Source organism: Hyalella azteca, unplaced genomic scaffold (assembly GCF_000764305.2).
Source record: "Hyalella azteca isolate HAZT.00-mixed unplaced genomic scaffold, Hazt_2.0.2 contig1645, whole genome shotgun sequence".
NCBI classification, from domain to species: domain Eukaryota; kingdom Metazoa; phylum Arthropoda; class Malacostraca; order Amphipoda; family Hyalellidae; genus Hyalella; species Hyalella azteca.
Window position 1 is genome coordinate 221,055 of NW_025931949.1, and position 16,165 is coordinate 237,219.

The following is a 16,165-nucleotide window of genomic DNA, read 5'->3' on the forward strand; positions in this document are numbered from 1 at the left end:
TGCCACCATAACTGTGGAACTGGCCGAGTTTCGAGTTAATATTAATAAAATATCAGTTATGATATGAGAAGTATATACTTAAAAGATTAATCATTTTCGAGAGAGCTTCGTTGACTCTTAATGTGTCAACATTCCTGCCTGTCGGACCGTTCAGGGTTCATTTCTGAACTGATAGTTCTATACAAAAAACTCAGATTTATAGACACCATTTGAAAATAAATGTCGCTGCTTTCGCTTTCGCATTTTACAACGGTGTTTTTGAATTTTAAAAAGGTTCTAAAATATCCTAAAATTCTGAAGCATTAGCGCCTCTGATCATCGTTTGTTGACAATGACTGTGATCGATACAAGCGTAGGAGTGTGGGTGACGTACCGTGTATGAAATAAATCTAAAGGACGGTCACCGAAACTCGGGCTGACTGAAGAGTTTATGATGTACGTTCGTTCCGAAATGAGCTGTCGCTTTCCCAGCCGTCGCTGCGGATTTTGCGGGCAGACGAGTCTCATCTTTCGGGAACGATGCGTTCTCTAGCTGCCTCATGTGCCGGGAGTGGTATTTTGGCCATGATTTTGACAGGGGTTCTGTCAGCTTTTAATTGCAAGTACACGATAAGCATTTTCAAACTTATTTAACTGATTTATTAAATTGATTAGAGAAAAATGAATGAAAACTGGTATGTAAGTTGACAACATTTTTGTTATTATTATTACTTGGAACAAAGCGTCATTGGTGTGTTTTGCAAAATAGAACGAGAACTCCTATCGCGGTTTTCAGCAACCCGGATGTATTTTCGACCTTTCGCTGTGGTCGTACCTGGATCCTCTAAATTTTCTAACTGATGATGGAGCTGGTCAATTATTTATTTTCTGCACAATTTCAAGCACCAAGCCTGCATAATTTGAAGTAAAAATTTTGGACAGCATGCTGGAAGCCCTTGCATTTGGACGAGCTGATGTGCTTTTTGCATGTCATTACCTCAACAGAGCAAGGTGCATTTCACAATGTATAAGAAATATTTAACCGGAGAACTTGGTCCCAAAAAATTGACAGTCACTTCTGCGAGAAAGAAAAATATACGACGTTTAAAATAATATACGAACTGAATGAATTGGCAGGATGTTTGTGTTTATACTCGTAAATGCAATGGAATGTACGACATACTTTCATGAGCCGAAGTTAGCCAATTATCATTAGCCAAGCTTTTCACTGTTTGGTAGCATTTACTAAAACTAATTCAATCATCACTGTATGAAAGGAAATATAAATTCTTAAATAGAAATCCATGTAATTTATTATAACCCATTATCCTCAAAACACATACAATGTAGATTCTGATACAATAAATTGTTCATAGCCGCATTGAAAAAAATACTTTCATGCACTTGAAGCGCACTCCAGTGAGAAAGTGCAAGCGATATTTTCTTGCTCTGCATTCTAATCAGAAATACAATGTGAAAACAGAAGAGCAAACTTTAGCAGTATTTTCAGATCGCGGCTTATCACATCTCACCGAAGTGTAACTTCAATATTTTCACTCAAGTCTAATTCGACGAATAGTTCGGGTAAAAAGAGCCCGCTAATAATTGTATACAAACAAATATCATATCAGAGTAATGAATTACAATACATAAATGATGCAAATGCGTCGTTAAACTGTAGGTGTTGGTTGCTTCAGTGGTGGAAGAGTCTGAGATCCGAGTGCACCATAACAATGCCATGCTCGTTGCAGGCGTCCACTACAGCCTGGTCGTTCTGGGAGCCTTTCGGGCTAACGATGAAGCTCACGCCACTCTGACATGATTAAACATAAAAACATTAATAAAAAAGAGCTAAATGCGAATTGCAATTGTACTGCCAGTATTTAGAAAAGCATTCGGAACGGAAAGAAACAGCCATATTGTCCCCAGCTGCAAACGTAGAATAATAGAGAAAATGCCTAACACCAAGTAAAAATAAAAAAATTTTTGGTTTCAATTCATAATTCTCGGTCTCATTTACTAAAAAACTTTTGAGAAAAGAGGAAAACGTCTCAACGTCAAAAAAAGTTATTATATGAACACTGAATGCAATCTTAGAATAATAATAATTGAAAATGCCAAGTAAAAATTACGAAAATTTTAGTTTCAATTCATAGTTCTTTGTCTCGTTTATTAAAAAAACTTTTGAGTAAAGGCGAAAACATCTCCACGCTAAAAATAAAAGTTATATGAACACTGAATGAACAATTAAAAATAATTTTACAAGTCTTCAAACTGACTTTCTTAGTTCGGTCGATGTTATCCTTGAAGGGAAAGAAGGCGTCTGAGGCGACAGCCACGCCGCTGAGCTGGCCGAGCCACTCTTGCTTCTCGTACTCCGTCAGGGGCTCTGCTATCTCACTCAGGACTGAGCTCATCATGGAGACATCTGCGGATAGTGTTATTATGTCAACGTATATTGCCATTAATGTTGCCTACTAATTATGTCTACAAAAAAAATTGAAAAATTTCTTGCAGTGGTCATTACCCAACAGGTACATTTTATAGAAGTTTTGGCACTATAAGGTCGGAATAGCGAGTTTATGAAATTGCATTTGTACAATTGTAAATAATGTTTCAATGAATTAAAAAACAACAAAAATAATTAAAGCGAAAACTTCAAGCCGCTTGCAATTGTTAGCCGAATCAGTAGTTGAAAAAAAACTCAGTGATTGTGTAGCCTCTAAGCATCTAACAAATTTAGTAATAAACAAATCTCAACTGATTGAATGCGAAACAACAGGTGCAAAATTATTTTTTAATAGAAAAATCTGCATTATTAATAGCAAAATGCATGCAAAAATGAAATGAGATCACGTAGTTATTTAGATACATGCATATTGACTGAATAAAAATGTTTCAACGTTAAGTCTCATCACCGGCATATCCGTTGACGTAGTTATCGATGAGATTTGCCTTTTCAGCCCTTTTCACTCCTGCCTTAAAAACCAAGTTAAGAACTTTTGGGTGATGTCGCAGCCACCTGAAATCAGAGTGAGAACAGGCAATATTGTTTTTTAGCCACTTGTAACGTGCCCTCGAAGTTCGATCCGAACGAGACGCCACGACAATCTTTTCGTGGAATAATAATAATAATAATAATTATATTATGTTATAATTTAATATATTATAATTTTTATTTTGATACTTATCAAAGCAAGTGCGATGCGTGCATAATTGGATAAAATTAATTTGTCAAAACTTGCGTGAGCTCCAAACGTGTCAAACTGAAAAATATTATCAAATAATCTAGAATGCAAGGTCTTAATATCAATCCTATACGAACAAATGGTTAAGCTTTAGATTTTAGAAAAACTTTGAAAAGCACGACTTCCCACTTGCTGCTGAGGTCTACGTAATATTTTACTTGCGAAAGCAATTATAAAAAATTTACACGACTTGAAATGAGGTCGTAGAAATGTCACCAGTTATCGAACACTTTTTAATTGTTCATTCAGTGGTCATATAAAATTTCTTGATGTTGAGACGTTTTTCTCTTTACTCTAAAGTTATTAGTTAAAGTGACCGATATGAATTGTCTATGTAATATTTTCACAGCGAAAGCAATTATAAAAAATATAAATGACTTGAAATGAGGTCGTAGAAACGTCACCAGTTATCGGTTTTGTCGCCGGCAAGACGCGTGCAGTGAATCCTGCTTTGTTGCCCAGCGCCCAGCCCCACAACCTGGCCCCTGTAGGCGTAGCAGACGCTGTTGCTCTGTGCGTACTTCACAGCCATCGCCGCCACCAGCAGGTCCCGCAGGTTGTCTGCTGACATCTGCAACACCATGAATAATTTCAATAATCTCATAAAATTGTAACTATATGTCCGTAATATGTGATAAATACTTTCATAATAAGTGACGTTTCAGAGGGTATAAACGCGAAAAGAAATTCTTCAGAGAGTATCAAAACTTTTGTAAAAATAATTGCAACGAGTTCTGGTATTATTTTGACCCACCTCTTTCTTCTCAGTTACCACGTTCTTCAGCAAGTTTTCCGAAATTATTCCATCGTTTCTTTTCTGACGGAGCTTGACGCCGAAGATTGTTCTTGTCTCCATCGGCTGAGGCTCGTAGTCTGCATCGATCTGCGAGATTCCAATCTTCATTTAATGAACTTTCTTTCCATGTAGTAAGGTAGTATACAAGGAGTTCTCACAAAGTAATAAATCGCACGAAAAAAAGGTTAATTTTCCTGGAGCAATTTTTCTCAGCCTTTTTCTTACCGGCACCGCGCCTCATTAGAAGTCTGGGCATTAAATTTCGTTACTGCTTTCTTGACTCTAAATCAATTCTCAAATTACAACACACATGCAAGTTTCTACATATAATGAAGTTTTAATATGTTGTTGAACAAATCTTCTAACCGAGTCGATAAACGAATTCACAGGAGAAATGCAAAAAATAGTAATGTAAAATAATGTACTACTAGATAAATACATGATTATTGATAGTTTCAACATAGTCTTGATAGTTTCAACGACACTTGAGAGAGCAATTTCAAACGTACATAGTAAACCAGTTGTTGCATATTTTCAGAAGAAATATTGATTCCATCTCTCAGATTTATAGAACTATTCATTACAGATTTATAGAATAAATAACTGTAATGTCTGAATTTACTCTTCAATTACTTTTTAGTCCTTATAGTTTTTGATTGCATTCCTTAATAATTGAATGTTTAGAGGTTAAAATGATATAAGCAAACAGGTCCACTATGAGGAAAACTTTTAATTCGCAAATAAATTAGAAACAATTTAGAAACCTTAAAATTTAGTAAAGCTGCGTTTATTTCACGAGATGATTAAATGATTGAAAAAACTATTACATCGATTGTTTCACACTTAACTGTATGACCCAAATTTTACGGACTTGTCACTGCAAGCAGTGATCGGCTAATTCAAGTTCACTATGAAACCTGTAAAATTTATTGAAATTTAAGTTATCTTTTCAAAACTTACGTACGCATAATTGAAATTGCATATAGGTATATGATCACACGTGAAGTCATATTGAAACACGCTTATACCGCGAAGTTGTGGATCCACAGAATGAAGAACTGACGCAGGGTCTCAATTGACAACTAAAATTTGGATGGTCTCCGGCCTTCCCTCAGAATCCGGCTTTGAATGTGAGCTATCACACTAAATACTTTCACAAAAAATGAGGCACCGTAATATTGGCTTAGAGCACCCCGATTTGTAAATATAAATATTTCGGTTACGGTCATATTTACGAGTTGAAATTTTAGCTTGCTAACAACCCATGATCTATTATGCGAACTCATTTGAAGCGTGGGACATTTATTTCCTATCAGAATTAATGGGTTAACTGTATCAGCTCTGATACGAACTTGGTAGTCACTGATAAGCGAGATCAAACGTATCAGATAATGCTAAAAACGCAAAGTGATGCATGATCAAATCAAATGACCTCATGCACGCTTGTTCGTTTGATCGCCATCAATTGATCACTAATCGAAACTTAGGTCATTATCACATCCCCATCCCGAAGTTGGCTTTATCCTATTAGCGTTAGAAACGAACACCTGTTATCGCCAACGCAGAGGAGCAAACTTCTTATAAAAACCGAGTTAGCATAAGCAACCGACTAAATCTTCGCGTTCGTACAGCAAAAAGATAGCGTTCACGTAACACGTGCGGCGATTTGAGTTGTATACAAGCTTGATCTATGGTTATAATTTACAATATTCTTACTTTCTTATATCATTGGATATCCACTTAATAGAATAGTGGGTTTTAGTGTTCAAGAAAAAATTCTTTCATTAGTAAAACTGGATTTTCAATAACCTCTCCCCTGATCGATGAAGAGACAAATCCACCACTAAGACGTTACTCAATAACATCAACAATGGAGCGTTATCACTGCACTGACAACGACGGATTTAGAGTGGAAAAAGAGCGTCTTTTGACCAGCAAAGAAAGGTCCCTATGAAGAACTAAGTATTTGAAGAATTTTCTTTACCACCGAAAAATGTTATGAACCTTGCTTTATACCCATGAGGGAACGACAGTTGGTAACTAAAATTTGTACGAAACGTGGATTTATATACGATAAAAAGAAGCTTACCTGCAAGACGCAGTAACTCCCTCCTTTCTTGGCGGAGAGAATTTTGAGAGCTTCTTGCGAGTAGCCAGGAGCGACGATTCCATCGGATACCTGCGCAGAAACGGGCGCAATAAGCTAATAAAGAAATTAGTTCCACAATAGTAGTGCCAGTTGTCATTCTTTACAGGATTGAAATTGAATTGTGACTATAATTTCTATCCGAGAAACAATAAACTAAACTTTACAAATTTATAAACTCTACAAATTTACGTTTCATTTCTACCAGGAACGTAAATTCGTTTTGACATTCCTGCAAAAAAAAACTGTTTTCAACAAATATTGCGTGGATGTATTGAAGAATATTTCATGCACAGATGTCAGCAGAATATTTCGTTGTTGACCTCCTTGGCGATGATCCGGGCAGTTGCAACATCGCACTCGTCCGACAGCGAAATGAAGTCTCCGAATGAAGACATCCGATCCGCTCCTCGAGCTCTGCAGTACGCCTGAGAGAGCTCGCTCATTTCCCCCAGATTGTCCACCTGATACACTGCGGCCTACGAAAGTCAGGAGCGTGAAGACGAGGATGAGTTTCAGCAGAAAGAATGTGGACATTTTGACTGGGGAAATAAAGAACTGGAAATCTTTGATGCGTATTGTGGCTCGTATGATTACGAGTCGATGACTTACAAATTGCGCGGAAGGAAAAATTGAATAGTCATGAAATGTTTGCCAAATATCAGAATCGCGCTGAATGTACAGTACAGAGGAGGAAGTGAACGTTTCCGATGAGTAACATAACTTTTTATCGTTCACAAACCAAAGAAATAGTTATGGAAACAAACAATAAGTTAATTCCTTTGAAGTTTTGAATTTACCTCAGTGTCGGTGAGAGGCACGGCCACCGCAGCACCAGCGGGAGAAACGTGCTTGAAAGAGGCAGCGGCAGGCAAGCCGAGAGCCTCCTTCAGTTCCTTCACGAGCTGCCATGCGTTCAGAGCGTCGCACAAATTGATGAAGCCAGGAGCCCCATTGAGAACTGCACGAACACGATGTATAAGGCCGAGCTATTCATAAAGTCATTTATCTCCAATAGTAATATGCAACGGAGAGGAATTGCTCCTGCTGAGGGAAATGTCCATTTAACAGCACCATGGAACAGCTCCCATGATATAATATTTTATCTTATTTTAGGCTTAAAATTTTCATTCAGATGCGAGATTAGGTGTAATATGAAACAAAGATAATATTCAACACATTCAAAACTTGAGTGGATGTAATCTTCACTTTTGTCTTACGATAAAGTAATGTAATTTTTACCCGTAATAGGTAGAGTTGGTGCGGCCGTGTATGCGAAGGCGGGCTTCTGATGAGGGTTCATCCCGTATCGCAAGCTCAGATGTACGTCGGATTGTTGTTGGTTCTCCATGAAGTAAGAGCTAATTTGCTCGTCGTAGTTCGACGTGTGGATGAACGCTTTCAAGGCCAAACTACGTCTGCAAAAGAGAAAAAATTATTGGCACGACTTACGGTTATAGGAAGCAATACAATAACTTGGGCACTGTAACGAACGATTGATAACAATTAGTTGTCCACTTTTCAAAATTAATGGTTGGAAATTTAGTTTGAAACGGCATGATATTGAAATACCTTAAGCAAAGGGAATGTTCTCTAGTTGGAAACTAATTTCATGAGGAAATGAAACTGCACTACTAAAATCTAACTTCAGTGTCATATTTCATGGAACTAACCTCTCATTCTCTCCATAGTCCTTCTCGTCTTTGAGCTTGGCCAGTGCAGTGGAGTAATCCGCAGGATCACACAGCACAGTCACCCTAGAGAAGTTCTTAGCCGCAGCTCGTAGCAGCGCCACACCGCCGATGTCTATTTCTTCGACCGCCTCGCTCATGCTTACCCCGTCCTTTGCAACTGTCTTAGCGAACGGGTAAAGGTTGCACACTACCACCTGATTATGAAACGAGTAGAATTTGTTAGTATTTACGATTGTACGAAGAATCATGAAAAAATATGCAAATGAACTTCGCCGGTTGAACAAACTCAATTTTTCCATTTGAAATGCGATCAATATGGATTAAAATTTTCTGCGCATAATAACCACCAAATATTGGAAAAACAATAGGGACTTTAATCGAATTTTTACTCGCTTTTTCATTCAGATATGTAAGCCTTACAATCTGACAGTAAAACTTACATTGATTGGCTTGATGCCATGGGAGCGAAGTTCATCCATGTGCTCCTGACTGTTCCTGGCAAGAATAGCCCCGTGGATTTTAGGGTGTAGGGTTTTGACTCGACCGCCCAGCATGCTAGTGACACCTGTGACGTCACTCACTTCCGTCACCTGACAGGTTGGATGATCTTTGAAAACCTCCTTCAATTAAGTAGGGAGTTCAGTTCAAGTCTATTCAAAAGTTTAAATGCATTTTCACTTTAAAAAGTAAATTATTCACGGAGTCTATATTTTGCGTTTAAGAAAGCGAACTCGTAAAATTAGAATACTTTATTCAAGCATGGTGACCAAGCTTAATAAGCAATAATGAGACTAGGCGTAGAAAAGTACCTAGCATCAGACAATATAAGCTACAAGCCGGAGAGCGTCTTACCTCAAGACCGGCTGCCTGCAAGCTCTTCGCTGTTCCACCAGACGCCAGGAGATCGTAGCCAAGTTTGGAGAGGCCTTCGCCGAGCTCAGCAAGTCCCGATTTGTCACTGACACTGAAGAGGGCTGAAATAATACAAGACATTAGCAAGGTTTAACCACTAATTAATTATCTAATAATTTGTGACAAGATTCTTTAATGTAAACGAAATTGAATATATGAATTAATGAATAAAAACCAATATTGCCGCGAGTGTGAATAACACGTTAACACCAGTCCCACCAATTCTGTTATCATGGTGGCGGGAACTTAATCGTAATTCAAGTAGTAACTTGAGCCAAGTTTAATCAAAGTGATAAAGATTTGTAATTGAAATGCATATAAAAATTATTGAATAAAAAAATATTTAATTAATATATTAACACATAATTATCGTTAACATCATGAACTCAACGTAATTTTATTTCCTCATGTAGAACAATAGAGTAATGAAGGCACGGGTGATTCACGAAAACTTCCTGATTTGTATTTCGCTCCAAGCAGCCAGATGTAGGAAAAGGATGGGGTGTATTTCGTATGAAAGGCAAGGTCATGAAGTTTTCTGTCCCGCCTAGTCACTTGCCCCTATGCATTGGACAAGTGAGCAGCGTGCGTTTGCTGTCGAGGAGTACTTTTCACTTTTCTTATGGCCGTTCCATAATCGCTACTGGATGAGCATTGCTCGACGAAATGCACGTGAAGCGTTTCTTGAGAACTTGCTTCACGATGCAGTCGTTTTCTTTAGTGATGAGGCTCACTTCCAGATTTCCGGCAGCGTGAAAAAGCAAAACGTGCATTATTGAAGTGATACCGATTCGCGTGAGATCCATCAGCGGCCACTGAATTGTGAAAGCGTAACTGTGTGGTGTGCGGTCTCAAAAGTCGGCATAATTGGAACTCATTTATTTGAGGAAAACGAACGCGCAGTAATGGGGACTGCAGCTCGGCACACGCAAATGATTGACGCCTTTCCAAAACTGGCTGAAATGAATGTCAGGGATGTCTGGTCCCAACAGGATGGAGCCACGGCCCGCACAGCGCGATGTTCAATGAATCTTCTGAGACAACATTTTGCAGAGCGCCTCATCTCCTTGAGAGGTGACCTTATTTGGCCGGCACAATCCCCCGATTTGGCTCCTTGCGATTTTTGAAAAAGATTTGGTTCCGTCCTCATGAACATTTGGCTCATCCCAATTTGGCTCCGACCTCATTTGTAGAACAAATTCCTAGCCATAGGCAACATTCTTCAGCGAGTTAAAAGGAACTTCAAAAATCAACTAACTGAATGCATTGACAATGATGGCGGTCATTTCTCCGATTTCATATTTAAAACTAAGTGATACAAAAATTAAGGCAAGGCTTTTTTAACTAAAAGTTATATCGCAATGATATCTTTATGAGTTCTTTTTTTATTGAGCTGCAAATCAGGAAGTTTCCGTGAATCACCCTGTACGAAAGTAGCGGAGGAGCTGGTACAGGGAGCACAACTACACGGCACTTGACGACGCGGAATTAAAAAAAAAAACAAATTCATTCGTGATTTCGGTGTGTTGATGAGCACCCGAGTGACCAGTTCAAGCTTAGTGTTCACACAGAGGCAATAACTGTACGAGGCAAGCCAAAGATCGAGTACAAACGTACATCCTGTGCATAATGCACGTTCTGTGCAAATTGTACATCACATGATTTATGTCAGTTCCGTGCAAAACGTATTCTTGCGTCGGATCTCCGGCCTATCGGAGTCAAAGCGACGACGAAACATTAGAATGTTCCGGCAATTCGGTATGTATGTATACCTGATTGTGGATGCCTGTCGGAGACCGCCCCCTGCCTCTTCAACTGGACTGGCATGATCCCTTCCCTCAAGTACGTGGCCTCCAACACTTCTGGACTGTATCATTATCAGCCGCAGGCCACCGGACAGATCACATTCATTGAACTAGACCCATCAACCCACAGGAGAACAGCTTACTTTAGTATGGCCTAGCATTGTCTGCCAATACGTGGAAAAATTCTGCACCACTCGGACAGAGCTCGCCGGAGCCTTGCAATGAATATTATGTTCGGTGTTCGCCACCAACCCGTCCGTATCTCGCCCGTGCATCGAATCAGCCCACGTTCGAACGGCCACTCATCGAAGAACGATAGATTTTGGAACAGAAATATGCTACCTGAAACCAAACCATAGATGCTTTGAGCTAAAAATTAAAAGTTACGTAATTTAAGGAAGCCCCGGAAATCATGATCGATCAGCGGTCTGGTGGTGCACGGCAGGTTGCATACAGTTCCCATGATGAGCTAGGCTGGTCGATGGCATTCCGTTGTACGCTGGTTATAGTTCGAGCTATAGCCGGAGTATAACGTGATGTTTGGATGTAATGCTCAGTGGTGGACGAGCATTACACTCTGGGCTATTGGCTCCCGTGTATGGTGATGTAAAGCCCATAATATTCAAACCAAGATGAGGTCATGGGCTGGTAACTGGCGGGAGGCTTACTCCTTAGCTGACTGGCGGTCCTACGGAAATATGCAAGACATTCCGTTCATGGTTGTTTGGTGAAGAAATTGGTGGTGCACGGCTGAGCTCCCTCTGATTGTATGTATAACCTGGCTCGGCTTGGAAGCTGAACCGAAGGCTGAAAACAGGCAATCAAATTTGACAAGCATTCCAAGATCACCGAAAGGTCCTGAGATCGATTAATACGCTGCAGACAGCGAGATGAGGGTCATCGAGTAGAATTTGATCAGAGCTGCATAAAGTGATTGACTGGGATGAACTATATATAAGGCTTTCTTTTTCTTCTATACGGGTGAATGAACAAAATTATTTTACAAAACGCGATCTACTTATTGGATTAGAATTGGAAGACCACAAGCAATAATAATTAAACTAATTTAAGTAGATTCTAAGAAGTTTATGATGCTTTTGAAACATTTCCTTGTGTCGTGTCCATGCACTGCATTAATTCACACACCGATTTACCGATTCTAAATTCACTGATTCACAAAAGAAACAGTTCGAAAAGAAACATAATAGGTCAGGTACCTAGTTCACATTTAAAAATGTTTAAAGCCTCTAACAGATGAAACTCTAACTTGATGAAACTGGATACCGTTACCTAAAATTCTTTACTTTAAATTAACATTGCCACCGGTCCGGTAGGCCTAAGCAGCGTATATAACAGAGCCTGTGAGAGGCACAAAATTATTGGGCATAGGCCTTCAATTCTAGGAAAACCAGCAAACGAACCAAATTATCAAGCAAACATGGAAACAACTCTTCGTACAGAATCTAAGAACCCAAGGATGACAAGACAATCAACTTAATGGAATGAACTAACGCTTACTCACCATAACCCTTTGAAGTTTTGTTCCCGTCCATGTCAGTAAAGAGGTACACGGCGCTAAGCTTACACTCTCACTCAGCTGAAGTTCAGGCACAGACTGACGGCGTCAGACGTAACGTCGCAGTTAGCAACCGCAAACTGCGTCACTTGGAGCCTATCAACGTTGGCGATTTTCCTGTGGGCAATTTTGACTCCAGCAGCAGCCTGTTTGAATGAGCAAAACTTGTTTGTTTTGAATTACGTACTTTTAACTATAGTTATAAATGAATAAATAAATATCTGACTTAGATTATTATGTTCTGTCCAGTCTAAAAACTTGAGAACTCCAGGGTTTTACTTCAGATGAAATGTTCCGAAGCCATTCATTGCTTGTTCTACAAGAATTTCCCGTGATTTTTCACAGAAATTACTTGCAGAACCTCAATTTTGAATATCACAGGAATTTAATTATGTTGCAATAGCTAAATTATGATCGTGAGGTATCTATCTGCAGAGAAACACCAAAAATTTGTACCGTATTCATACCAATTTGCAGCCCACAGTCGAATTAATTATTTCATGAGACTCCCTCGAGGCAATACTTAAGACACAAGAGCTTAGCTGAGAGTTTGAGTCATGGTTAAACTATTAGTTCATTCACGTATTAGTTACATATTCATGTATTAGTTCAACCATAGTTTTGAGTTGACGCGCCACTAATCTAAGACCTTGAGAACTTGTCCACAGCGCAGTCTGGCGCCCGGCCTTCAAGAAACGCCGGCCGGTGCGACTGTCTGAAGATGGTCGTCTGTCTTGCTTACAGTAATTTTCCTCGCTGTAGCTGTTTTTTTCCAATTAACCAATTAATTACCAGTCACCGACATTCCAGTTTTTCAAAATTTACGTAAATGTGCATAAGCGTTGTCAGCATATGTTCTAATTTGTTGTAGGATCTAGATTCTAGAAGATGGAGCTGTAATTTACCAGCTCCATAATATTCATGTTCCTACAAATGCCTTGTTTACACTTCTGGTCAATGAATGGACTCAGTGAGCTCGAAGTACTGGGCATATGGTTACTTTCATTATTGTCTATATGAATTTAGATATAAGAGTTTGATGTAAGATGTAAGAGATTACTGGCTTGAGCAAAAAAACAGCAGCAAAACAAAAATCAATCCATAATTTTAATGAAAAATTGCCTCCTTCTGGCTTTCTAATGCTTTTTCCTCGTACGTCTTCATGTGAGCTCAACATGTGAATAGTGTTTTTGGTTAAAATGTAAATTTTCTGTACATTTTTACCTGATTGCCGGACCCTGAAAGTTTGAAAACCAGCCTTGGATGGGAGCCTGGTACAAACGCCACCACACCACACATCTCTAATCAGAGAATCGCCGTCCGCGAACAAGACTAATGGCCAGAACACGCGGTGTTTGATGTAGTGACGGCGATGACGATGGTGTCAGGTGTTGGGGGTCCATTGCTGGGCTCAATGCAAGAGTGGTGCCAAGATCGGCTTCAGTGATGTTGTGAACGTGACGCGCCGTTGCCATCTCTCCCTCGCCGCTGTGCCGAGCTATGGGTTGCCCTTGCCGAACTACATAACACGAGTGAACTTATGCTTAACTTTACGGTCGCTTAGATTCGTCCAGAATAATCTTATGGTTTATATGCTCTTACAATTGTGGAGTTGTCTTGTCAGGAAAAGTGTTTACATAAAAGGATCGCCCCGGCCTCAGAGCTCTCGTGCGCAGCTTCTGCACCGAAATCATATGGCACCGTCCAATAGCTAACAGCGAGACAAGAAGACCGCTTGACACACTTGCATCTCTTACCCATGCAAGACAAGCATACTGTGCATGTCATCGAGCTCACGCGCGATACGTGATCTTTTTTTCAAGTTGATGCAATTTCATTCATAACGTAAGGCTGAAAACCTGGAATGAATTTATGTTAGCTTGTTGCCTAATTACTCACCACTTATTGAATATTGAAATATTTTTCTATTCAAGCACCTACGATGATGAAATATTGGGATTACTGTTGTAGAGTGCTGTGTACATCATGCTTATCAAGTTATCAACCACTGGCCGCCAGTTAGCTTATTAACGATCAATGGAGAAGAAAATGTGGGAGCTATTCGGCTTGGCATTGTACCTGTATTCTGATTTCATACAGTCGTTGTAATGCAAAATATATTAAAAATGAAATGCATGAGCATTTACTATGGTTTCTTTATAATTAATTTTTTGCTGTTTGTTGGAGTTCATATACAATCTAAGATCTGTAACTTAGCCTGTTATCAAGTAGATTAGCTGCTAAGAACACAACTAAGGTGAGCAGACCCCTGTTACAGCGCGGTTCATGAGAGTGGTCATGATGTTGAAGTTAGGCTATAGGATGGGATCCTATAGGACGGTCAAAGGAGATGAGGGCAATTCAAGTACTTGAACGCAGCCCGCCTGATGATCTCAAGGGCGAAGAACTTGCCACTTGAAGGCATTAAGTAGTCGCCTCTTCCACTTATACTTATGGTCTCAAAGCCACGTTGTGCAAACCATCTTGTTTAATGACAAATTTTGAAATAATCGTAAATTGTCCCTTTATTTGTGACTTATATTGCACCAAACTTGTGTTATTGTCAGTTAGTACTTAGATCATTTTTTATTTTTTCACGATTTTTTAATTTCACTTTTTTTCAACATCGGGTTACATTTTAAAGTTACATTTTACGCTCGTACAATGCAAATTTAAATATAAACTGAAAGCAATTGAGGATTCCGTAACATTTGTGACTTTAACCCATTAGTACTGCAAATAAACTGTTATGAACATGAACCTAAATTGATGAAATATAGCTGCTCGTCAAATTTGTTGCATTAGTCAACTTAATTTATTGAATCAGCCTTACTTGAGCTCGAAATCACGATAAAATAATTCACATCTGAAGAATCAATACTAGAACCGCTTTGCAAATGACAGTTGCATGATGTGCACATTCTTTGAATTGTAGATCCTTTTTTGAAGAGTTCGTTGACATCTAATATCAAGTGTAAATTGATAAACCGAAGCAATTTAGTTCGAATTGTTTATACCTATGCGAATTTCAGTGTCCCTACCGGACTACTAAAATATTTTTTCGGTGTCGATGTGGGAAGCCTAAATGTGCTTATACTCGAGGAAAGTTTTAGCTGATGGTATAAACGGCCAATGCAGTTCCTTTCCCAGTTCGGCTTAAAGCATGTATACTAGAGGAAGGTATTGGCTAATTAAGCTTAACAGTGTTTTCTCATCTGATAGCGCAAGTTTCTACGTTGTGTGATGCCATCGAGTGAAGTCTGCGCTCGGTGGAAAAATATGAAACGTAACTCCAACAGAAATGAGAGTTTGAGGAGGCTTTTGGTGAAGCAGTTGGTGAAATTGTTGCAACTCGAGCTGAGGAGATGACAAACTTTGTCAATCAACGTATTGTGTGGGTGAAATACTGGCTGGGACTTTTAGCATAATCGAATTTATATCATGAAATCGCGGAGGGCAACAGATGCTCCCTGAATACGGCTGGTTCAGTACGTCTAGCTAATGTCGCATTCTGGCGCAAAGCTTAAACTCTTTCAACTGCAAGCGCCCGTTCCTTGTTACTTTCCACTGAAAAAGAAATTAGCCCGAAATTCAAAGTTAGAATATTCGTCGTTAATACTGTCGGCTCAAACTTTCCACATGCAGAGCAGCATAATGATGCAAATGTTGTCTTTCTTTAACTGCTTTTATCACTTGATTTCCCCTGAAATTGGTGCCATAGCTAAAGCGTCTTGTGATATTGACCAGTCCAGTCTTTTACGTCATTTTCCTTCTTTCGTGCATTTGATTCCGAGTAATATCATCGACTTTACTTTAAGAAAACTGTACTTCAACATCATGATTTCTTTCACTGATTTAGAAAATATATGTACATATAATTATACCACCGGTGAAATTCTGTGCTTATTAATGTACATATTTCCAGAACCGAGCGTTAGAAGTACATGTATAGAGAGAATTTTCGTGCCTTAGAAGCGCTGATCACTAACGTGAACTATTTTAATCTAAG

General features: G+C 39.1%; 1 protein-coding gene across 1 annotated transcript; it reads right to left on the bottom strand.

Moving 5' to 3' along the window:
* Positions 1 to 1,274: 1,274 nt before the first annotated feature.
* On the bottom strand, positions 1,275 to 12,232 carry LOC108669469 (bifunctional purine biosynthesis protein ATIC). The gene is made up of 13 exons (XM_018156811.2): positions 12,103 to 12,232; positions 8,716 to 8,837; positions 8,304 to 8,453; positions 7,843 to 8,057; positions 7,412 to 7,587; positions 6,970 to 7,130; positions 6,493 to 6,648; positions 6,113 to 6,202; positions 3,982 to 4,110; positions 3,632 to 3,798; positions 2,898 to 3,001; positions 2,259 to 2,407; positions 1,275 to 1,792 (listed from the first exon to the last, which is right to left on the bottom strand). The coding sequence occupies exons 1-13, from the start codon at positions 12,131 to 12,133 to the stop codon at positions 1,673 to 1,675; spliced, it is 1,770 nt and encodes a 589-aa protein (XP_018012300.1). The 5' UTR covers positions 12,134 to 12,232; the 3' UTR covers positions 1,275 to 1,672.
* Positions 12,233 to 16,165: the final 3,933 nt, after the last annotated feature.

What these genes read in the sequence shown, in the direction of transcription:
- LOC108669469 (XM_018156811.2), bottom strand. Translation starts at nt 12,133, where the DNA reads ATGGACGGGAACAAAACTTCAAAGGGTTATG. An exon ending in TGCAGGCAGCCGGTCTTGAG is followed by an intron (nt 8,454 to 8,715) that starts GTAAGACGCTCT and finishes CCAACCTGTCAG; the next exon opens with GTGACGGAAGTGAGTGACGT. An exon ending in ACATCGACCGAACTAAGAAA is followed by an intron (nt 1,793 to 2,258) that starts GTCAGTTTGAAG and finishes TAATCATGTCAG; the next exon opens with AGTGGCGTGAGCTTCATCGT.